This window comes from Anopheles ziemanni, chromosome 2, assembly GCF_943734765.1.
Source record: "Anopheles ziemanni chromosome 2, idAnoZiCoDA_A2_x.2, whole genome shotgun sequence".
NCBI classification, from domain to species: domain Eukaryota; kingdom Metazoa; phylum Arthropoda; class Insecta; order Diptera; family Culicidae; genus Anopheles; species Anopheles ziemanni.
Genome location: NC_080705.1, coordinates 79070431 through 79094812, shown reverse-complemented (window position 1 = coordinate 79094812; position 24382 = coordinate 79070431). Strand labels below are relative to the sequence as shown.

The 24382-nt window shown below is 42.7% G+C and overlaps 1 protein-coding gene across 1 annotated transcript in view; it reads left to right on the top strand.

The window, feature by feature from the left end:
* The window catches only part of LOC131290817 (kazrin), a 40479-nt gene extending 18864 nt beyond the window's left edge, over window positions 1-21615 (top strand). Inside the window, exons 11-13 of the mRNA XM_058320001.1 lie at window positions 8514-8628; window positions 20080-20103; window positions 21175-21615. Of these exons, the coding sequence (XP_058175984.1) occupies window positions 8514-8628; window positions 20080-20103; window positions 21175-21615 (580 nt within the window). The remainder of the gene's footprint in view (window positions 1-8513; window positions 8629-20079; window positions 20104-21174) is intronic.
* The last annotated feature ends 2767 nt before the right edge of the window (window positions 21616-24382 follow it).

Genomic DNA, 24382 nt, shown 5'->3' with positions numbered 1-24382 from the left:
CACTGACGACAATGTTGTCTTGTTTGGTAGAAGGAAAAAAATCATATAACCATAGTGCACCCTCTCGAGAGCGTTCGCGCCTCACCAGGAGCGCAAAGGAGCGCACACTAACGAGATCCAACGAGGTAAATAATTTCCGCAGCTTACATTTTCGAGTAGGTCAATTTTTCAGCCGGATCGAAAAAAAAACATCACAAGGTGAAACAGGTTAACATTTCGCCTGGGCTGGACGGAACATTGTAGCGTAATGATGTTCTTTCTACTCTGCTTTCCCCCGACCGGACGCTGCAGTGGCAGCGAGGTGGTTGCAAATTATGGCTCTCGGGCATTACGCCTCATGATTTCATGTTGCCAATGGCGTGTACACGGGCCGGAAAACCTGAAAACCGGGGGCAAAAAAAACACAATTATGAATATTGTGCTCATGACGTTTCCACTGACCATAATAATTAATCGGCTTTGATCGGAAAATTTAATAACGTCCCGCATCACACCGAGGCTCCAGTTAGCCGGGCTGATGCATTTTTCATGCCTGATTGACACTATGGCCGCTGATTTAAATTAATTTACCAGAACGTTCCGTTCAACCTGGGTTGCGGAACCGCTTTTCACGCTCTCCAGAATCATTTGCGTTAAGCGTGGAGGTTGTGAAAGCCACTCAAACTGCGGCTTGGTTTGTTTTGGGGAAGAATCGATTTCGAGTGACAGGCGTAAGGAGAAAAACCGGAAAGGGAATCGATCGAGATTTGCAATTAATTCCAACGATTAATTTGCCGAACTGCACACGGTGCCGTGTGTTGTGGCCATGTTTCAGTGTAATCAGGACGTTTGACAAGGAACAGCTTGTTTAAGTTTTTGACAGCTCCAAAATGGGAAAACACAAATCGTGTCAAAAACAGGTTCCATTTAAATCATACTTTATTTGTTCGAACCGAAGGCAAACAAAGACTGAAAGTATGGATAAAAACTAAACCCACCATATTTACTCGAACAAATACAACCACTCCCTACACTTGTGCATCGCTCAAATATTGATCATCTAAATATGCAATCCAGCGTCTGCATGCAGCACTCTCCTGTGTAATAAACAGCGCCCCAAACTCTTTATCGCAATGCCCCCCCCGTCTGGGACAAGCGATTTGATGGAGTTCGGTTGTGTCCGGCTGCATTATTCACCGGTCCGGATCTGGTGAGATGGTCCGAGCATCGGATGGGCCGCATATGGCGACGCAGTCGCACAGGTGTTGACGTAGGAAAAGTCCGCACATCGATGGAAATGTCCATCGTGCGGCCGTCTCCGGCTGGGAGATTGATATGTCTAGTGGTTCGATCGTAAAGTACCCGGGCGTGTTATTTTCAAGCGAAGGAAAATTTTAGTTTCCCCCCCTGAATTGCCTGGTATTGACATACATTTATAGATGCAACGAGATATTGGTTTTACATGAATCAATATCTCACTTTGAATAATGAACCTACAGAGTTCAATTTAATCACTTTTCGATTCATCGACTGGTGAAAATTGTCCATCCGTGATCAAGACGGAAACCATTGCTCGGCAATTGCTATTCTATGACGAGGACCTTTCCGTTTCCGTTTTCGAACCCCGTCCATATGCATACGGTCGAAGTTCGAATGGAAAGCCCCAGGACTCGACCACCAGACCGTTTCCATATCGTTATTATTGACAGCACGAACTCCATGGTGCCCCATGCACACAAGGCACACATTTCACCCACACAATATCACGTTTGGCCAACAGGTTCCCGGTCGGGGTTGATTAGTTCGTTTATTAGCTCATTAAATTCGTTCAGTGCACAGGGAAATTGCCATACTCGATTGCTTTTCCCAACCACGACCACGCCGGAGTAAGGGACCTTGGTGTCCATCGTGTTTTTGGGCAGTGGAGGGTCGTTCTGGTTGAAGGAGTAGCTAATGAAATTTGCACATCGGACTGGCTTTCTATTTACGGCCCCGCAAACCGGAACCATCCGCCAGATAAGCTCGGTTTCAATAGCTTGATAAAGAGATGAATTGTACGATGGAGTTTTAAGCGATCATAAATTATACTATTTTCCTACTCGAAAAAGACGGATGTTTGCTTACACCTAGTTGTGTGACTTTATAATGATGCAGGAAACACCCGACCCGGCTGTTACTGCACACGGCTTGCCTACACGACAATTGCTGGCACACTGCGGACTTAGGAGCGTACGGCCTAGACCTCAGTGCACCCCCATGACACACACACCCTAGGCCAACTCATTCACGCACACCACACACTAGTGGTCAGTAAATTTTGTCGGACAACGAAAAACACTCCCAAATCAAATGATTGCTTGTTCTGCGACACGTTTTACTACCTTCGGTTGAATAGAAACAACGAAAAATACAAGTTGTCTAATTTTTGACGCACCATAGTCATCAACGTCTGAATTTTCCGGCCATCTGTAGATAGGAACACTCTTTCCCAAAGCTGACCACACCATAGCGGGAAAAAGGTGAAGCACTGGCAAAAGGATCTGGCCTTATCCGTCGCTTAAATAAATAAACCACACCAACCCCGGAAACCCCCGGACCACTGGCGCGTGGTGAGCTGGCGAGCTGGGAAAACTCCGAAACTCGAACTCGAGAGCTTGGTTGTTAATGACGTACGCAGGAGCAATCAAAAATTCAGCGCTCGGTGTGCCAAAAATAGGCTTCCCTGGCAGATGGCTGCGAGAAAAACCCCGACCGACGTGGCTCCGCCGCTTGCCACTTTGCCGGAAATCCATCGCATCCCAAAACATAAAAGCGAATCGCTTCACCCCGATCGAAACCCTGCTCCACCAAGGTCGTGGCTTTTCCGAGCGACGGTGGCGAAGACGCGCCAAGTGGGCGCAGAGATTTCATCCCTCCCAGTGGGCCGCTTCTTGTGGGTGGGGTGTGGGAAATAAAACCGCGTGCTTTAGGGCGAACATTAGGCGAAGCCATCAAATTGCGTTTTTCTCTCGCCGACGGAAATGTGCCGACGTTCGGCTGAGAAATAACTATGCGAGCATTTTGGCAAACGCTGTCTTGGTATCGGCAATAGTCATTATGGCGATGCTAACCAGTTGCCGAGCGTCGGAGTAATTCCTTCGTTTTTAGATGAGTGTCTCATTTTGTCATCTTTTGTAGGATGAACATTCAAAAGATGATAACTTATCGATCACAACGATGGGATAACTTTCTTTGCTAAGTGGACAAAACAAGGAACAGTTTTAACACAATTTTCTTTCACATAAAATAACCAATCTCCATTTCTGCCGTCTGCTTTGACCAACTCAACCAACGTTCAATTCAATGGATTCTCCTTTTCACAAACTTTTGATTGAATAAATTATTTTCATCGGCAATAAACTCTACTTGCCCGGGACGACATGTCCGACATGTGTTCTTTTCGAAACTGTTACAAAACGATAATCACCTCTATGTGATAATCCGGTGCCATAAGTCAACAAGTTTGTGCGACCACCGGAAGGAAGCCGTTTCGGTGTGGGGCCCGAAGTGACATTTCGTGCTTAAATATTTGATGTTAAGTGTCACCGGGAGAGAAAAAAGAGAGAGCCGCACGACACTGCATGGCCATCTGTTGCCTCCCACCATCCCCTGGTTATCTGGGAAAGTTGCGAAATTGGCGTGCATCGAATGGTCACGGAAACATTGTCCATTTTGCTGCTTGCGATAAGTTTGTTCAATTGTTTTATGTATTCCGTTTCACTTCACTCTACTCGAAAAGGCGCTAATGGGAAAGTTTTGTTTGCTCCGAACATTAGGTCTGCAAATGAACGAGATGTTTGTTATAATTTATTTTGCTAATTTTTCTTCCGTCAGCTTGAAGCGGCAAAGGATAGAATAATCTAATGGGAAAAAGGATGTCGGAAAAAGGATAAAAGAACGAATGTTTTGCTCACTCTTTCCAAACCTCGACAATATAGTCCTCCCGTTTTTTTTTTGCATCGTGTACCGCTTTGCACGCGGGTTGGGCGTGGAAAGCTTGAAAATGCCGTTTAACTTAAGCCGTCCGTCGTGATGCGGTGCACTTTTCTGGCACCGTCAACAAATTACGCCGCACCCGGGCAACAAAGTGTGCTTCTAAGGCGCTCGTTAACCATTGAGAAAGTGGTGATTTTAGAGCGACGGCAAAACTAGCAGTCAAATTTTTACGATATACCCCGCTGCACCGATACCGTCCGGGAAAGTGTCGCGAACTTTCGACCTCTTATTTCGGTATGAAAGCCTGCTCGGGCTCACGGTTGGCCAGCTCGTGAAACGGTCGTGGGTTTAAATTTATTCACTTAAGTAAAATGGGACGAATGTTGAGAAACCAAGAGAAAAAGAAGGGAGCTACAAGAGCTACTACTCCCCCGAGAATGATAGAGTGTGAAATGGAATTGCGCGCTTCGTTTGGACTGCAATTTTTCTTCGCTTTTCTTCTCGGCCGCGCGACAAGCGGGGTTTTTTTATCGCATTCTAAGATGGCAGAATGGATGGCGTCCCCGTTGGCGCGACAAGACTGACAGGCGGACTGTGCCCACTGAGTTATGACCCCGGGAGTTACGGTCCTGGGCCGGGCTTGGCTCGAGCAACTCTACTGCTCCAGTGGATCATAAATTGGATAACCGAAGATTTTCCTTCGAAAATGTGGAAAGTGTGGGAGACGTTGAAATAAAACCACCACTCGAAGGGTTAAGATGTCCACGGAGGAGGTGGGGGTGATTCAAAAAGTGGTGGCTGGGGTGGGGAGGGAGCTTGGCCGTTTGGTCGTAAATTTCGACACGAACCAGCTAACGGTGGCAGACATTTTGCTCAACAGAAATTCGCTAACGGATATGAGAACGAGCGCGTCTTTTGGTTGCGTAAGTTTTAACCCTCGTTTTATGGACGAAACTTTCACTCGGAGTGTCCTTAAAGAGTAGTGTGCGTTCGTGACCTAGCATGAACACTTTCGAGGAATAGAACGCCAAACCACCACACCGTAAGGTCGTTAAAGAGTAATCTTCACGAACTTACGATACATTCTGGCGTGAATCAGCCGGAGGAAAGAAACTAAAATGCACATATGGTAACATTCTCAGCTGATCTCCTGTGCTGTAAAATAAAGCAAAATTCTTCCCTATTATGATGTACCGCCTCGAAGTACAAAGTATTTCGTTTGCCTTTCGCTTTTCGAACTTTTGAACAACCAAATCCCCCGGTCTCCGGATTGTCACTTGGAAACTTCCGACTTCAAGGGTGTCCTACGTGCCCCTCCGTCCTTGTTAGTCGTTTCGCGTGAGAAACCGAAATAAAGCTGACCTTTATGGCCGGAAAAGATGGGCACGTGCGTGTTCCTGCGGCTCCCGGCAACCCTGTCGGCACGGCAGCGCCATCGCCCGAAATTGCGGTGCATAATTTATGGCGACAGATAATAACCGAGCGAACATTATCGCTTAAAGTTTCCACCGAACCGTCCGAGTTCGGTGCTGAATAAAGGACGAAACTTTGGACCCAAACGCCTCTTGCTGCGTCCGGTTTTAATAATTTGATGCCCAGGGTGCATAATAAATGTGACACGGTCTGGGAGTGCATTTTTCAGCAAATTATTTATGATTCAGTCGATTATGGCAGCGTTTGGTTGATGAGTATCAGATTTCGAACGAATTATGAAGTATAGTGTTGTTCCTGAAGAAGAAGAAGTGACTCATTCTAATATTAAAGCATCACACTTGCAATCTAAAACAAGGCAAGCAATTTGGAGCGTTTGCAAACCGATGGTTCGTTACAGATATTCCTGTTTTGAGTGAAAATGTTGTTGTTTTATTTTAAAATAAATGAAGGATTACAAAAACATTAAACATAAGCTATCAAACTGAACAGTTTAACACCGATCTTCTAGCGGTTTTAAAATAAATGTTTGACCAGGCATGACGCTATTTACTAATAGTTTGTCTAATTGAATGATATACTCTGCTTCGGTGGGATGGAAAGGCGCACACGTCGGGTTCCGTCCATGGAACATTTTCCACTGGAAATCACGTTCGTACCGAGTGCTCGATGGAACGCCACACCCATGTGCATGCTTGCGCATCGTGGTAAACCCATTTTGCACCTGCACGCACGGTGGGATGTTGGAAAAATATAAATCTTATGAGTGCTTCTCAACCGTATGCCGGATAGCCGAGTAAAAGTACTGGCAACTGTGTGCAACGGAATGTCATTTTGTCTGATTTCCTCTTTGCACGTGTACAGTCCAGATGGGAGCTTATGTTATTGAATGGCCCCGACATTTAGTTGTTGGTACTAAATGTATTTAGTGGAGGGATTTAATATTGTTGTTCAATATCACTATACACTCTTGCCTCTGAGGTACATAATATGCAAAGTGGTATCCGTTTTTTAAGCAACTTTTCAAAATAAATTTTACGTGCTCTACTGGTCAAAACAGTTTAGTAATCCAACATGCGAAATATAGCAAGCTGTTCAATTGAATCCATTTTTCAATTTTCAGAAACTCCGTATGGTTATGTAGAACGTTTATTTCAAATTGAAAATGTTTGGTTTTTTTTTAAAATAACTTCAAAGATGCATTTCTCCTTGATACAAGAAGAAATTACAATCTGAGCTCAATTACGGAGTATTTTAGTACGTGAAAGTAAGGGAAACAAAACGGGAGAAACTCTATCACCAGCAAAGCACACAGCTACACCTACACACACAAACTCATACACACACACTCGTACTCATACAGGTCCAAAGACGGATGAACGAGAATGTTTTCCATCGGAAAACTATCCCATTTCCTAGCAGACTCTAGCGTCACTGAAGCGTGGACTCGCTGCGGAATCTGAAAATCCGTTAAGAAAAATTACACATCACGAAGGCACTTCCAATTTTCACTCACAGCATTCCTCCGCATCCTCCACCAATTCGGCTCCCAGCCTTTCTTGTGCCCGCAGGTATCGAGTTATCATTAAGCTGTATGGATGGCTGTAAGGTGTCATCATCATGAATGCCAGTTAACTATAAGTTTCATCCGTTTCAGCAAGTTAAAAGTACGATGAATCGGAACCTTCATCTGGGCTCCGGCTTTCCGATGTGGCCCCATTTACAGCTCATGTTCGATTCAATCACTCATCCCACCATAACCCCTCATCTGGCTGGCTGTTTCAATAATGCTTCTTGTGCTCTTCACAATCCAACACTTCATATAGTCCACCGATTTCACTTCTTTCGGAATGCTACCGAATGCTTACGAATGTGGTGCTCTGTTTCATGCAGTTGAACTTTTTCTTTGAAAATTTCCTTCTCATTCTGGTTCACCTACCTTCCTGGAGTGTGCCTGGTACAGATTTAGCCCATGTCTCACATCCCAGTCCTTAAATCCGCTTCTTCTGATCTGACACCAAAAGATTCTCGTTTTACACTCATTGCACATTCCGGCGCACGATAAACTTCGGATGCTCGTTGTGTTCTATGCTACTGTGTGCCTCGATGTGTGCACACACTGGGAAGGGCTCCATGTCGAGCTTTATGCTTCAGTGTGCACCAATCTATGTTTCTATGTGTCACTGTTGTGTGTTTGAGTTTTCATTGTACCAATATTTCATCGCTAGTTTTTTGCAGCATAAAACATGAGTTTTTAACTAGACCATTCTAATTCACAGTGAAACTAATATAGATACTCTACTAGCTACTAGGAAAAGCTTCCCGTCCTTACCTAGCAAGACTACTATTTTTAAAAATTTCTTATAACCTACCGTTTCCTAAAATTGTATGCTTCTAAGGTATTAAATACGACAGCTGCATAGAACACATCTCTTCTCCTTTCCAAACAAGACGGAACATGAAAACTATCGTTTTAGGCTTAAGTCGAACTGCCATTTTTTATATGATTCTCCGCTGATTTGAACATTTTTAACATGTTTTGATTGATGTAATTTATTTTATCCATGTCTGCTTTTTCTTTTCTCTTTCTCTTTCTTCTTTCTTGTTCTCTCTTTTTTCTTCTCTTATGCTCTCCCACTTTCTTCCCCTGCCTCTCTCTCTCTTTCACTTTCTCGCTCACTCATATTCACTTTGTGGTTCCATTTATCGTGTTTATCGTACTGTTGTTTTCAAAATCTTTTGCTCGTAAAAAAAAACTTTTGGGGAAAAACAAAACAACACGAACAAACTACCGAAACCACTGAAAACTACCACAAAAATGATATTGCAAAATCACTTACCTAAAACTTTTCGATCCTGCACACGGTTTTTACACAACAACACTACGACACGCAATGGGAACACAACAACACAACAAATGGCTGCACGGCTGCATCAACCGACCTCAACACATATGCAACACGGCGGGGGCTACAACAACAACAATGACCACAACAACACGCACTACACACCACACCACAACACGCGATGTCGCCCTGGGGGGCGGGGAATGAAATGGACTCCATGGAAAACGAAACCGAAACACAAATCAAACAAACGAAACCCTGAATAAAAAAAAACAACCCCAGAACAACCATGGGCCAAGGTATACGGACCGGCGGGGGCACGGTAATTCCCATCGCGAGCGGAATCGGCATGATGTCCGCGCAGGCCAACGATCGGCGGAACACGGGCAGTTTGCGCGTAAGTACCAGCCGGGTCTTCCGGTTCCTGATTCCTGCTTGTTGGTAGCCATTTTTTTTCGTTAACGAGTGTTCCTAGCTTTATCTATGCTTTAGTACGTGTGCTTTACTAACAATCGTGTCGTTTCTATTGATTTCTCACGCGTGTAAACGGTTATGTGATGCAATCAACAGTTAATTTGTCCTTCTTTTATTTCTGGCATGTTTTCCTTTCACCTTCAAAAAATAATTGCAACCACAAACTGCTAAACATATGGGTTAAATTATCATACTTATTCCAGTGTTGCAACAAACACACTATAACAGCAACTGTATAAAACAAATTTTCACCTAAAAACGAACAATCAATCTAAATAAAGGATCCAATTGGATTGCTCCATTCTCTACTAAACCAGCTAAACTACGCAACTTAAAACAAACAACCAACGCCACAAAATGCTCCATTTGTTAAAACACCCTTAAGGCCATTAAAAACGAACGACGAAATGGTCTTCCAATTAGGATCATTGTACAAAAACCAAGGACCAAGGGTAACAAGCACACACTCACACAAATACTCAGTCCAATCGTGCAATTGTGCGTAATGGAGTGAATGTGAAAAACCTTTTTCCTTTTGCGCACGGAATGGTAAATCGATTTGGCACGTTGTACTGCGTTGTTTAATGAAGTGCCGAGCGTACCAGATGCAACCTAACGAGCTGCGGTTTTGTTGCAATCGGTTGTGCAATTTGACTCGATTCACATCCTGCAATATGGTGTGTTGTTTGGTCGCGAGCTAACATTGTTACGGTGCGCCCAGACAAGCGAAACAAGTCATCAAATATGTATTCGCAAATGAACTGTACAAAATGCAAGAGCTATCGATTAAATTGGTATTTGATTCGCTGTTTTTTAATTGTTTTCATTCAAGAAAATTGAATGGTTACTACAAATGGGTTTTCATAGGGGATAAAGGAGGAGATGATTTCAGGTCTCGGAGAGAATTATCGTTCAATTGAACACATTACCCTCAAAGCTAACCTTGCAGTCATGTATTTTAAAGAGATCAACCTCTTTTAGAAGGAAAGGCTATATCCGGCCTTATCAACACCAATCACGAAATACGCCAACAACTTGTGCCAAAAGCCTTGGTTTCCTGTACCCCCTCCCCGGGAAGCTCGTCGGGAAGAATGAAATGTACAAAGGCAATCCCGTTCCGACGAGATTATGACGATTCATGACATCGGTGTGCAGGTGTATTTTTCCATTCGCGTCACTCGAGGCAAGATTCGTCACAGCCACTCTTTCTCACACCTCGCCGCCGTCAAGCACCACAGGTCAGGACACACGAAGGGCAGCTTTTACTCAACACGACGACGAAGCTGTCAACCGAACACGGCCATACATAATGTACATCTTTCGGCGAGAGACCAGCGAGATTTATGTACGAGAAATTGAATTCCGATGTGAACGTCGCCGTCGACAAAAGTGAACGAAGCGAAAAAAGAAACATCAACTATAGGGAAAAGGATACCAAAATGTGTCAAGCCATGTGTCAACCGGTCCTACGCGCCAACAAGGCGTGAAGAAAGGAAAATCTGGCCCCATCAATGTCACGTGCTAGGCGCGCTTGCATAATGCTGGGCATTCATCGAAACGTTCACATTCCGCATGTGCTCCACCGGATCGGAATAGAACGGAAAAGCGACCCTTCGCCATCGGGTGCGGAGTCCTTGAGAAATTCCTTTCTCGACTCGCCATGATTCGTGAACGTTTCTTTATCACCGAACATACCAAAACATTTTACTGTTTGAACATATAAAAATCGTACAAACCTTTTACCCACCACAAACGCTTCCCATTTCGGCTAACGTGTATTTAAGCTGAACCGCTTTCGACTCCCGCTGCCGAACCGCCTTAAAGGTCCAACATAATTACTAGCAGCAATTACACAAACTCATTAGACCGGGCTCCGGCTTCCGTTCTCATCCATCAAAGGCCTAATCCTACACGGCGGAACAATTACGAACGCTGTAAAGTTGGCACTAATCTCTACCCCACCCCCGCAGAAAGCGTTCCACTTTTCGGCTGACGCCCATCCAGCCGGACACTAAAATGGTTACATACTTCTTGGACAACTTTTGTGAAGAAATTTCAAGCAAAAACTTTGTTTTCAGAGCTTCGCCTGGAGGAGTAAGAAGTCCTATCGCCACTACCACGAGGATGACGATCAGTGCCCGCTATTCCAAACGCTCTGACTTCTCTGGGATCGAGAGGTTTGGAGTGCTAAATCCCACCTAGATAACTTACGGAAGGTTGCTTCCTAGGTCGCTAGCTGTAGGATAGATTTGAAGTCAAGTTAATCCTGTTTTGTGCGGTTCTGGATAAAACCAATATTTCATTGAGGTGTAGTTGAGGTCGGAGTTACGAATGATAGGATTTCCAAGGGTCTGTAAGTAATGTAAGCCATTCAATGATATTGTATCCATATCCTAAGCACAGTAGTAAACATAAAATCTATTGAAACGGAGCCAAATTGAAGGGTTCCAACTTGGTTCCATTTCTTTAACTCTGGAACTCTGGAATCCCCCACTTCATGGGGCAAATTGTAGCACGACATTCATATTACTTAGCATCGTCAAACATCAACTCGGCGCCAGCAACGTGGATCTTTCCGGGGAAAAGTGACCCAGCAACACCGAAGGATCGTGGATTTTATTTTCCCTCGTACACGTCAGCGCTCATTGAGGTGGGTTTTTCCCTATCCTAGTCTAACGTTTCCGGTTTATTTATCCCTCCTGCTTCTATATACAAACACGTACACATACACACACACACTTCCGGACGTACCTCATAGACAGGTTCGACATGGGACCAAGGGAAATGTTTATTTTTTCATATTTCTTGCCCTTTTTTTGTTGTGCCTCATCACAAACGACACCGAAAGCCATCCATCCGTCTCCCGATGCCGAAGCGTGTTGGCATGCGAATACCGGGTGAACCCCCGTGTGTTCCGCTCCCTCCCGTACCGCACTTCCAGCGCTTCCGGTACCGGCCTCCCCCCCCACATACGGCCGCCGTCAAACAGAGAGATAACATTTTGCAGCATTTGTATTTATGTGACTTGTTGTTTGTTTTGACATGCTATGTAAATTTTAGATGAGCTACACCTTTTTCTTGAAATATTCACATCCACTTTTGCCGCTGCGAAAGTGTACGCCGGGTTGCGCGTTCGATGTACCGGGCCGGGGCCGGAGCCTTCCTGGCTGCGGAAAATCGGCATGCTGCAGGAAGGTACGAAGCAGTTTTCCCGAACCCTCGCGACCCAGCGGTTGAGGTTCGCCACTATTCTTCACCCGCCGAATGGCTGAAAATATCGCTTCACACTCTGACATCCTTTTTGGCGGATCAGCACGGAGCTTCGCGCAACCGTGCAGCATTCCCGGAAATGAAAGACGGCACACCGGTACCGCCGGAGCGAATGTTTCGTACAAAGAAAACCATATTCACCCAGCTTTGCTCGGAACGGGAAGCCGATGGTACGTACCTGACCGGAGCAGGGGGAATAAAAAACAACACCCAGGCGCTTTTCAAACATGGTTATGCAAAATGGGATCCCCATGTGAAGACGCTAAGGCTTAGTAATACAGGAAAATTATATCCTGGGGGAAGGAGGCTGAAAAAGAAAAGTCGAACAAAAGCTCTCCGCGAAAGAAAGCCAAACCACGATAATGCCACCGTGAGTTACGTGACGGAAAAGTCGGTCAACGCGTCAAAAGTTCATTTTACAAGAAGAAACGCCAAGGATATAGAGAATATAAAGGCGTGTATGAAGGATGCCGAAACCAAAAACTCACTATTTAAGTGAACGATATAGTGAAATTACTTTCATATTAAGCAAACATTCATCAATACATTTTTATACCGTTAAGAACTTTAGTAAATGTTTCACGAGCATAAAATCCTACCGGGTAAATAACCAGAGTTCCACTGATCAATGAAAAATGCTACGTAAATCAAGAAATACGATGCAATCTCGGGATGAATTCAACTACTTAGCTGCATGGTCGTACAAGTATGTCAAAGCTACGACTTTTTTTTCCTTCAACTACACCCTAGAGCACAATAAAGGCATCCGTTTCTGGCAACGACAGAAGCAATCATATTGTTTGCATCGCTGCCAAGCTAATGGTGGCCTGCGCACAGCACAACTATGAAAAGTGTCTACCCATTATTGCTCTCAAGTGCATACTGCAATCCGTGATGGAATGGTTCAATTTTATCAACGGTTTTTCTTTCCGTTTGTGGCTTCCGCAATCGTATGGCACTGGTGCAGTTCGTGTTAGCATTCGGAGAAACCTATGAAATTGATGGTGAATGTAAAAAAAGTGCATCAAAATGCAAAGCTTTTTACAATTTTTTGTTACGGTTAATGGACGACAAGCGTTGTTGAAATTTCGTTGAACATTGTGGTAAATGTTTTTATGAAGTTGAATTAAACATTGGTTTTAATCATTCTTGATACTAAAGAGTTTTTCGAATTGATGAAAGGAGCTCAAGTAAGATTATTTACATTTCATCCTAAAGTTTGTAATTCGCGTTCATCCTTGAAAAAGAATAAAAATTATCCTTTTTCATCAAATTTCATCAAAAACCCGTCATATGTTCTGGTTTGACGCAGATACCTTATGTCACTTCCGAAACGACGACCTAAAACAGAAAAATTATTTACATTTAACCTTCCCATAAAACAAATAGTATGTTCACATTCCTACCGCTACGTTTTTGTGTCGATTCCTTACATTGTAGAGCGCCATTGTTTGCATCAAAGGACCACGAAGAAAGGAAAAAGGGTGCGGGAGATGAGATAAAATAGAAGTTCCCTTCAGCAGAATGGGTGAAGATAAAATAAAGTTTTCAATGAACCTCAACAGTTTGGGTGGGCTCTATGAAGGTCCTCTGAAGTTGCGAGAGCTCGAAACACTTGTAAATCTTCTCTAAGATTGCTCGCGTGCCGAAGAAACCCATCAGAAGAAGCAAATAACGGTGAAGGAAAGCAATTTCCTCCGAACGGTGGGAAAACGACGTTTCCTTGGTGAATTTCGCCCATCGAGGCCGTGGCATTCCGATGCCAACTTCCGCCGACCAGCAATCGATCGATCGATCCGATCCGATGCGATAACGCTCCCGAAATGGCACCTGAGCAGATTGCACGCTTTGTTTGACAGCTTTCCGCATTGTTTGAGCGACACGTTTTACGCCGACAGACGGGCGTCACCGGATGTGGCAAGCGTTGGTTTTCCAAGGCGAACCTGGTGGGTTTTTGAAAGCATCTTGGAAAAATGGTTCCATCGTTTTATTTCGATTTTCCTACAATGACATTTGAGAGTTCGGGCATATCACACACTGTCAAATTATCCTTGATTGTGAACTCACCACCTGTTGGCCGGAAATGAAAGATTCAAAATGCCTTAAAAACTCAAATTTGGATAAACTTGAAACGATGAATAATTGATTTTAGCAAGGGAAAATAAACCAAGGGAATCTTCTTCTCAAATCTCTATATTAATATACTAAATGATTTTTGTAAAAAGTTGTAATTAATTTCTGCGTTTATAAGATTTATAGCCTACTTTGATAAATATGGGAACGTAAATTGATGGGTGTATATCAAAGACAATCAACAGACAGGTCGGGTCAAAGCTTTTTTTTCCTCCGCCATTGTTGTGACAGTTGGTTAAAAAAGTGTTTACAAAAAATTCCAGCATACTTGTGGGAGATCTCCACTAAAATCTTCGCGAAATAGGTAGTTGGTAATTCTAGATCACAGTATCCATGGTCTTGCTGATAGAAACTGCTCTTCTGTGTGAAATCATGGGATATGGATCCTTTTGCTCGCCGTGATTGCCGAAATTAACTGTGTTGGTCTGCCTTATACGGAGCCTTCCTCTAGAACATATTTCGAACGCCTCAACTCTTTGTTCTGTTGATGAAACATACCAAATTTGCAGTTTTACCCCACTTCCTTCGCTGTTCGTGAGAGGTAAACAAAATTTTAACCAACTGTCAAAAATTTTCCCACGGTTTTCGGCTCGTTACATGGTATGCTGCGACCTGTCTGTTGATTGACTTTGGTGTATATGTTTTTTTTCATCCGCATTTCGCAACTGCTATGTGTTACCTTCAATTAAATCTAAACAGCTTTGAAGTAAATTTCCAAACCTCCAACATTAGTCCTCAGTTTTTGTTTCTAATTCTGGCTCCAGAGTAGCACAAACAGGCAACAACTTTTCCAATTAAGTTTCTACCGTGTCCGCTCGTGGCAGCAGCAAAAACCACGAGGGCTATCGAAACACGGAGAGTCGAAACTTTCGGTATCGTGAAATTAATATTTCCCATGGCTCGCACGGGTTGATGCACCGTAAGGCGAAAGCTCAAGTGAACGTGAACCGAAAACGAACGCAAACATCATAAATCCTGTGTCCAGGCATACGGAGCGCACACGGTTGTATGCAAAATATAAACACTGGATAAAACAGTTGGAAAGGGGTGGTGCAACGTACGCGTTCTTGTTGCGACGTATAGATATTTATTCAACCTATACTGTTCCTCTCTAGGCTATTGGGAAGGCTGGTTTGTTTAATTAGTGAGTTTAACGTAGCCTACATATTACGCGTTTTCGAGACGAATGTTTATCCTTTTTATAAAAGTGTTAGTCAAAACAAAATGAGTCTAGATAATATTTAACTTTAAATGGTGCCACTTTGACATTTTTCAAAATGTGCTATGGAAGTCCATTTACAGCTTTCCTTCTGTAAGTATTTAATTTTAATAAATAAAGTCTCAAAATGTTTAAGAAAGTAGAAAAATTTCTATATGTCCCCTGTAAAGGTTATTCTAACTCAGTTTTTCGATCAAAATCTGCTCGATGAATATTAGGTAATCGCAAAAAGACACCTTTTCTAAAAACATTTAGTTTCAAGATTGGTTCCAGAATGAAATATAAAGAAAGCAATGACTTCTTCTATCTTATTTATACCTTCTCTATGCCGTGAGATAAATAACCCGATCAAACGTAACCATAAACTTCATGGCTTATTCGTGGACTAATAAAAAAAGGATTCTATGGTCGTAAAGTTATTACGACACTACGAGCTACATTTCATATCGTACTTTCGTCGACTCAGATTTTGATTTACATCAAATTTAAGACGCCCGTAAAATGTCTGATAACAAGCGCGAAATTTTCTTCCATTGCGAGGCAAAGTTCCTCCCTCGTGAAACCCATCGTTAATTCCACTGTATTGCACTCGAAACAACACGAAACCAATGCACAAATGGATCTACTGAGCTAGCCCCACCTTACAGAATACCACATTGTTGCTACCAATAAATAATTTTACCACCATCTCGTAAAACACTTTACAAAGCTGACCATTCGTAATAGGTAAAGCAGAGGACGAAAGGCCTTGGTCAAAGACTTTCCGTGTGGCTTAATTGGCGCGCTATTTAAATGATTTACGCTCGCAATGACCTATTATTTCCGCGTGATTACTACTGCAAGCCGATTGCAACTGTATTGCAACTCGTTTGAAAAAAGGTTTATAGACCGATTTCGTGGCTACGAACAACTATTATTTGCACATTCTCACTTCCATCATATATTTCCTGCACGCTTTTGCCATCAAACATCACTCGGAAAGCTAGTTTACATAATGGTTTCTTAAAACTTGTATTTTTAATTCGAAGCTATAAACGGAAAGCTGAAAGCAAAACTATAAAATCCCTTTTTTTCAATTCGAAACAGTTCAAGGCAAATGAACGTCAACGTCGATTATATTGCACACTGCATCTTCGTTCGACACAACCTATTTCTCCGGAGCACACTTGTGAAGTAGAAATCCCATTTCATGGAGCACACATACAGTCACTATCAACAAATCGGAACAAATATCGGGGTCAACCCACCTGACATTTGCATCTTAATTCAAGCCTCATCCCATTGCCATTGCTTCCAAGGATGCAGCATCGTTAAAGCCAAGACATCCTCCTAGCCAGAAGGGTCAGCCCGTTGCATCGTGGCGAAATCAAACATGCACTTTGTGTCGGTCCCTTTGAGGGACACATTCTCACAGCAGGAAGAAGGAAGACCTCGTGCATGGCATGCAGCTAGGTTTGGTATGAATATGCGATTGAAACCAAGCTGGCCGCATCCGACGGAAATAGATCCAAAGGCACAGACGTGACCGCAGTCTGGCAGAAAGATGTGTGCACCTTGGAATCGAGACTGCATTTGTCAGCCCCATTACGACCCCATCAGCGAAGGCACACTGGGCGAGTACCATTTGATACGACTTTATTGCACTCTTCCCCAAACACACACACACTTGGAGCGGAGGAAAATTCCGATAAGCCCCGATCCTGGCCCCGGGACTGATTGGATTGCCTTGGGGGTGGGGGATAAATGTATGGAAATTACCGTGGTAACTTCAAGTGGTTAAACACTGCCGGGTGAGTTCTACCATACGACCAAAGTCGATTATTGAGTCGCTAAGTTCAAACGGAGAAGTTATCTGGATGCAGTAAAATCCAGTCTGTAAAGACCTCTCGACAATATAATCATTCACCAAGACAACATTGGAAATGAAGCACTGGGTACTTTAGAAGAATACTTCGTGTCATTCCTGGTACCAATTAATTCTCTCGGAATTTAATCTCCCCTGCTTCAAAACGCTGCCCGGAAGATCAAAAAGTGAAGAATCAATCAATCGAAATGAAGTACATCCTTAACTTCCTTTAAGGTTCCCCGGGAAGGAGTTTCCCGTTCCAGTTTAAAGTCTTGGTGTCGTGCTAGGTTATGCTGCTGGTTGCTTTTTCACACGCTTCCGGGATGCTGATAGCCATAATTCACAAGTCATTAACAAGACAGATAACATTGTCGCCGTCATGTTCATTCTGTTGGAACAACGGGGCCTACTTTTCGTACACTTTACGGTTTGCGGTCCATTGGTTGCATACGAGCGAGCTTCGAGAGGCGATTAAAGATGAAAGGATGGAATGGATGGGTGATTTTCCTCTAAATATGGCTTTTTGAATGGAAATTACTCACCTTCATCTGGAAGATGGTGGGTGGTTCTGCAAAACACTGCATACCGGCGTCCTGTTCAGCATGCACAAAACGGTGAACGCATTAATGATCATTACCGAAATGCAATCAAACCCTTCACCTTGCTGCTTTCACAACATGTTTTCCACCCTTCGGGCAGAGGTATGACGAAATTAAATTTAATGCCACTACGTTACCATCGGCTCGTCGTTTAATGTTCGCCGGTCTTATCTGCCGCACCATCCAGCATCGTCAACCGGTACCATCATCCTTCGCCACGCGTTTCTTTCCGTCGGAACGTGCATTTTCATCCCTTCACTGTAAGGCAAGGAACGGACGAATGAATAAATAAAACAACACACCTCGCCTCGTGGGGGAAAAAAATCATCAAAATTGCTACTGTTGCACGTGGCATTAAGAGCGTATGTGTGTGTATGTGTTCTGTTGTGAGTATTATTTTTCATAAAAAAAAGCCAGCGGTGCAAAGGAGCGACCCAATGGGAAGGGAAAATTGTACTGCACAACCACCACGTGCAGCAAACGGGGCTTATCGAACCGAGTGCAGAGCAGCTCCTTGTTGCACAGGAGGACACAATATTGCGAGGGGTTTAGAAGGGGCAAATTGCTTGCGAAACGTGATTTTGCCCTAGTGTCGCATCTTAAGAATGGAATTCCACCCTACCGTAACGAGAGGTAGTCACCGCTTTTACTCGATTCGGGACGATTTTTCCTTTCTGGTGAGGAGCATCTCACCGCTTATGCCGTTGCGATGTTATCAACTTTATTGGCGGAGTGTTGTTTTTCGGGGTAAGCTGTTTTTCATTTGTGAGATTGTTTTTGGCTGTCATATTTTACTCTGCATTATTTTGTCACGATTATGTTACTTATTATTCAAATTAAAGAATCCTTTAGTTAGCTATTTCATTGGTTTTTAAAACGTAAAAGTGACACCAACTTTGTCTAGCCAAACACTGAAGTACCACCACATTGGATAGATAGAAAATGATACGAAAATCAAACACTTAATCAAACTATATGATAATATTAAACGAATCAAAACCAGCCTCACGCGAGTTTGATGCTTAATTCAGTTAAATTAACTAAATTGATTCGTCTTTACACGAATGCGTTAAACAAGAAGCAAGATCTAGAAAAAATTCTAGATTTAATCATCATTTTAATATAGTATTTCATTACTGTTAGCGCAATAGTAGCTACAAAAAGATCCCATTACATAGAGGGTGATCATAGCTAAAGAAAAAAAAACAACATTGAATCGTCTATGAAATCACGTTAAACAAATGCTCTAAAGAGATCTATTTTTAATACAATAATTTTGTAAACAAAATCTTTAAACGAAAGGTTGAGTATATAATGAATCCATTTGTCTAACAAATCGTAGCGCCAGTAAAATCAGATAAATCATAACTCATGCGGGAGCAGCTTCTTTCGTTTAGCGAATTATTATAAAACAGAAGGATATTTCCACGCACAGTCAAGAACACTATGAATACCATTATAAGGAATGTCAATAAAAATTCGTGGCAACGTATGGTAAAAAAATGAATCCTCCAGTTCTAAAAGTAAAATAAAAAACAAATAGATTCCATTAACTATCGTCAACGGAACGATGGGGAGATACGGTTATTTTTCCACATCCGTGGTTAGTTTCTCTGATCGACCTTTTCCACCCCTTCGCACGTTCCATCCCATGGGTTCCGCATTTTAGGGATAAGTTCACGTCATCAAACCATTCCTGCTGGAAGAAGGAAGAACTGGAATAAAACCGTAAGTTAAATCCGGCGCAGTTCAACTAACACCCTTACTCCACAGAGCGCTTTCCATTTCCATTACTACCTTCCAACGGGGTAACGGTAACGCTTGTGCCATATTTTTACCCTCACTTCTACCATTCCGTCCACGTGTTCCGGCTGCAGCACCCCAACCTGCCTGCTCATTAGCATAATCCATTCGACTGTTCTTTGCATTCGATTAGTTCTGCTAGCGAAGGACTCGTTTTCCTGCTTCGGTAAAGTTACTGCACGAGGTTGGTGTGTGCATCCCACGAATGCGTATGTGTGTATGCACGTTCGGTAGCTTTTTGTGCATTCCTGTAATAAATTAGCATCTGCAAGCGATCGTGAATGATACGAACCGCAGGAATTAATTACCATACATTCCCTGTATATTTCATTTCTTCCTCTGTCGGTCTCCACCAAACCGACCCCTCCGCCCTGCCCTTCGGTGAACCGTCGCACTAACCACGATGTCCTCCGCGGGGAGATGTTCCCTGTTTGCCTGACTTTCCCAATGCATGATACGTTTGTGACTTTCCCCAAACACTCAACCTCGTCATCTTCGACACAGTTTGCCGCCTGGAAAGGATCGCAGGTAGATAGAACACTTGTTTTACTAGTTCTTGGATTTTTTGTTTCCACTTGACTGTCCTTTGAAGTACAAATTATTTTAACGAACGAGTTTGCCTTCGAATCAGTTTCCGGTAGCTCTACATTGAAGTAGATCTCGTAATTAAGTTTAATTAAATTTTTCATTCTAAATTGACTGGTGTGTTAAAGACTGCAACATAAATTACCTTTTACACGGTTTAAATATGTTCACACACAAATTCAAACATCAATTAGTTCATAATACAAAATTATCTTTTCATAGATCAATTATAGCATTTATTTTGAAATAATACCGCCACTTATTATTTTAACCAGGTGCAAAGGTTTTTGAAAAAAGTCTTAATTTTATCAATGTATTTCTCGACATCCTACAAAAACATCCCTTATAAGAGATTTTCTGCCATTTTTTAATATAAACCTAAAGAGAGCTTAAAGCGGGGTTTTGAAACCAAAGCATTTTTCTATAAATGGCCTTAAGTTAAAAAGATCACAATTTGTCATTTTGAACAGCGTAGAACTGCTATGGGACAAATAGTTTTGATTGTAAATACATACGTTCTGTCAGCGTCCCGTGGAAGCATTGATGTACCTCATCGTGGGATTTTTTCTTTTCTCATTAAATATGAACAGTGAATAACAATAAATAAACACCAATTTTTATCTTCTAATTAATTCGAATAATTTTTATCTCTTAAGAATATACAAAAAATATGTAGAAAGCATATGAACTGTAACGTCTCTATGAAATCAGTGTATGAGAATATATTAGCACCGTTTAGTACCATCTCACTTTTATGAGAAAAAACATTTCGTATAATATTGAAAGCGTGCTATACCAGATTTTTATTCCTAATTTCCATCATCAAAAAGCTACAAACGTTCGCATGACTATGGAACGATTTATAATGCCAGTCAAACTAGAAACCCCATGTTAAGAATTTAATGTTACCATTTTTACCTTCTGAACCGCATGTTCTCGATAAAGTTATCAACAGTCGAAAGTTAAAGCTCACTGCCTAACGAGTTCTCTACCTAACGTTTTCCACCACCACAGGGCTCCCTTACCAAGGCGTTCCGGATGAGCTCCGGCTACAAACCGCGCGGTAGCGGCAGCAACGGAGGCGGAAGCGGTGCCGGATCGGACAAGAACAGCGTCTACAGTTCGACCTCCCCGACGCCGTCGTTCAGCAGCAGCGAAGGTGGCATCTACGCGACGGTCGGCTCACTCCAGAGCCATCCAGCCTTCTTCCACCATCTGCCACCGCCGACGTCGGCTCCACCACCCGTCCCCATGGTGCCGTTGGGCAGTGGGATGGGCATGCGAAAGCTCGATCCACAGCCGGGACCATCGGAACGGCCACATACGGCAAGCAACCGGGTCAGTGCGCCCCCGATGGACACCGGTGGTCACTCCACCCTGCCGAAGTACGCTCAGCATCGGCGGGTGAAAAGTATCAGCGACATCGAGATTCCTTCCGTCGGACCGGTTGGATAGGGAAAACAGACTCAAAAAGACAATGAGGACGCGGTCGAAAAGTCGAACAAATCAAAATGATTAGGCACTATGGCGTCGGAAGCCAACGGATTTAGCATCTTTCTGGTTAGAGTCCTAATTTCATCTGCAGTTCTCTTTCGTTTTAGCAAAAGCATTACTTCGAATCCGCGAATCTTATCATTAAAATGGCAGTCAAACAATTTAAAGTCGATTGTTTTCCATAAATCAGGGCACACGAAAAGTTATAAGCTAGTGAACAAAAGCCCAACCCCCGAACGTTCAGTGAAAACTTCACCCAAATGCATCTGCCGGATAAACAGCGGGATACGCCAAGCCTTGTGTGACATGGACAAATTTCCGGTTCACCGACTACTTCCAATGCAGCATTTGTGGTTAACCAAACCGCTCGTCGACCCCCAAGGCTTGCTCCCGGAAGTCAAAGCTGAGGTTTGAAAGTCCGTTTGAGGTTTCATTGTCATCGGTTTGGCCTTTCGGTTCTTTCCCGGTATCTCGTTTCCTGGATTTCTGGGAACGGGAGGGATTCAATTAAAGGAAAATGGTTGCAGCCCCGGCGATGCACCATCGGTTACAATGCTTTGTGTATTAAATTGATTGGCGACAATTGGTTCACGAAGCAATTATTTGCAGGATGCACGAACTGATTGGGAAATCAGGCTGCCAAACTGTTTTCTACCGGTCGCTACAATACCGGGCTAACTTTTCGAGCATTCTGCAACTGAATATAATTTATTTCTCTCACACTAGAAACACTGCAATCGCAGCTTACACCCTCCGCTGGACAAGGCAATTAGTAATTATTTCATTAACCCTGTGCAGCTAAAGTGGTGTAAAATTGCATCGGAAAAACGTTGCGATTCGGATTGGATTTATCGACTAGATTATCTAAGCCCGAGCCCCTGCAGTGAAGGGCTTTTGAAGCAAAAAAAGGCCGAAAGTGCAATCGACACATTGGAGAATTCCAAGAGCCAGCCGCTCTGCCCCATTCATGAGTATTCGTTGTAAACAAATTAGTTTATAAGGGCAATTATTTCGACCATTCCATCTGGGGGCAAATTAGTTATTATTCACCTGCACGAAATCGAATTGCTACGAAAACATCAATTTCCCCATTTACATATCACCATACCGGAGCGTTTGTAATGAACTTATTTTACATTTTAATTTCATTTCAGCTATGTAAATCATGAGAAAGAAAAAAAGAAGTAAATAATTAAAAACTATGTAGCCTAGGTACGCGCTGATATTTGAATTGATCTATTCACACTAGTTATTAGTAAGGATTTGCCGGAAATTTCTCAACTGCAAACGAGATAATCACAACAACCAGATAACAGTTCTATTGCAAATGTGAAATGGAATGGTCGTATAAGTTCTGCATTAAGCGCTCAAAGAATGCGGGGACTAGCATACAGAAATTAAGTGAAGCAAGTGAACATGCCACTGACCAAAGTCATTGTATTTAATGAGAAGTATTTTTCTAGGCATCTAACAATAACCCTCAAACTAATGTATGAATCATATTAAAGCAAAATGTATGAATAAATTATATGATCATAACGGAAAGTATACGTACATGGGTGTTTTTTAACATTTGACTCTGTGTAAAAAAATTGGGATCTCCAAGTTACTCGTTGTCAGTTTGCAAATCCACAGTACCGTTTCTGTTTTGAAAAAAGAAGTTAAATTTACAGTAACCGCTAGCCATTAGATGTTTAACTACAATCAAATAAATTTTATGAAATAGTTGAAAAATAAAATTTAACGGTCTCGTTCAAATCTTTCATTTATCTTTGTCTTAATCACCTTGTTTTCTCAACCGTCTATCTAACCCTTGGTTCACGGGGCACAGCATTTTAGTAATCTTGGCCAATAGAGGTTATCGAAACGGTAAACTCGTTAAATTACCGCTTCAATTACCGGTTCGGAAACGTTTCCGAATATTTTCTCAAAAACTGCAAAAGATAGAAAAATCTGTAAAAAAAATTCAAGCAGATAGATTCATGATTTTTTCTGGATTCGAATAGATGAACCTATTTAAACCTTAACGAATCTTCATGAATTTGTAACAAATCTTTCATGATTCGAATCGTTAGCGTGGATCAAGCGACCAAAAACATCGGCCTCTCTTTCCTTGTTTTTACGTTTTCATACTTTACATTCCTGTAATTTTAAGATTAGTCAATCGCTCATCAAAAGATTCATGAATCTTAAAAACGAAGCAAAGACTCATTCCGAGTCATGATTTGGAGTTAACCAACTCCTCGCGTTTGAATTTGTGACGTTTGCTCGTCGGTTGTCAAACGACAAGACGTCAGTTTACAACTTACCGTCTCCACAGTCAGACGTGTTTTTCGCAGCTCCGTTATCAATCTCGTCCATTATTGGCGGATCTTTATCCGGCCCTGTTGACGGAGCACTTTTCCGCGAAACTGGTCAGTGTTCCAGAGACTCGAAGCTAAAAGGACTGATTGTGTGGTGCAACCTAACCTCCAAGCGTCCGAAGTTATCTTTCACGTACGTACGCAAACAGTAGCGGCACCTTCGCGAAAAAGCACTTCGAAAGTGTATAAATAGCAGCAAGAAGGAAAGATTCTACTCGAGATCCCGTTTTTCGATCGTTGGGCGATTGTGCGAGCAACAGCAGGGAAATAAAAGAACGAACTTGTGCATCGCGGTGTGCCAATCGTGGCCAGTTGTATTGTATTTATTTGTTAGCTACCACGTATTTATGGTGGTGCATCATCAC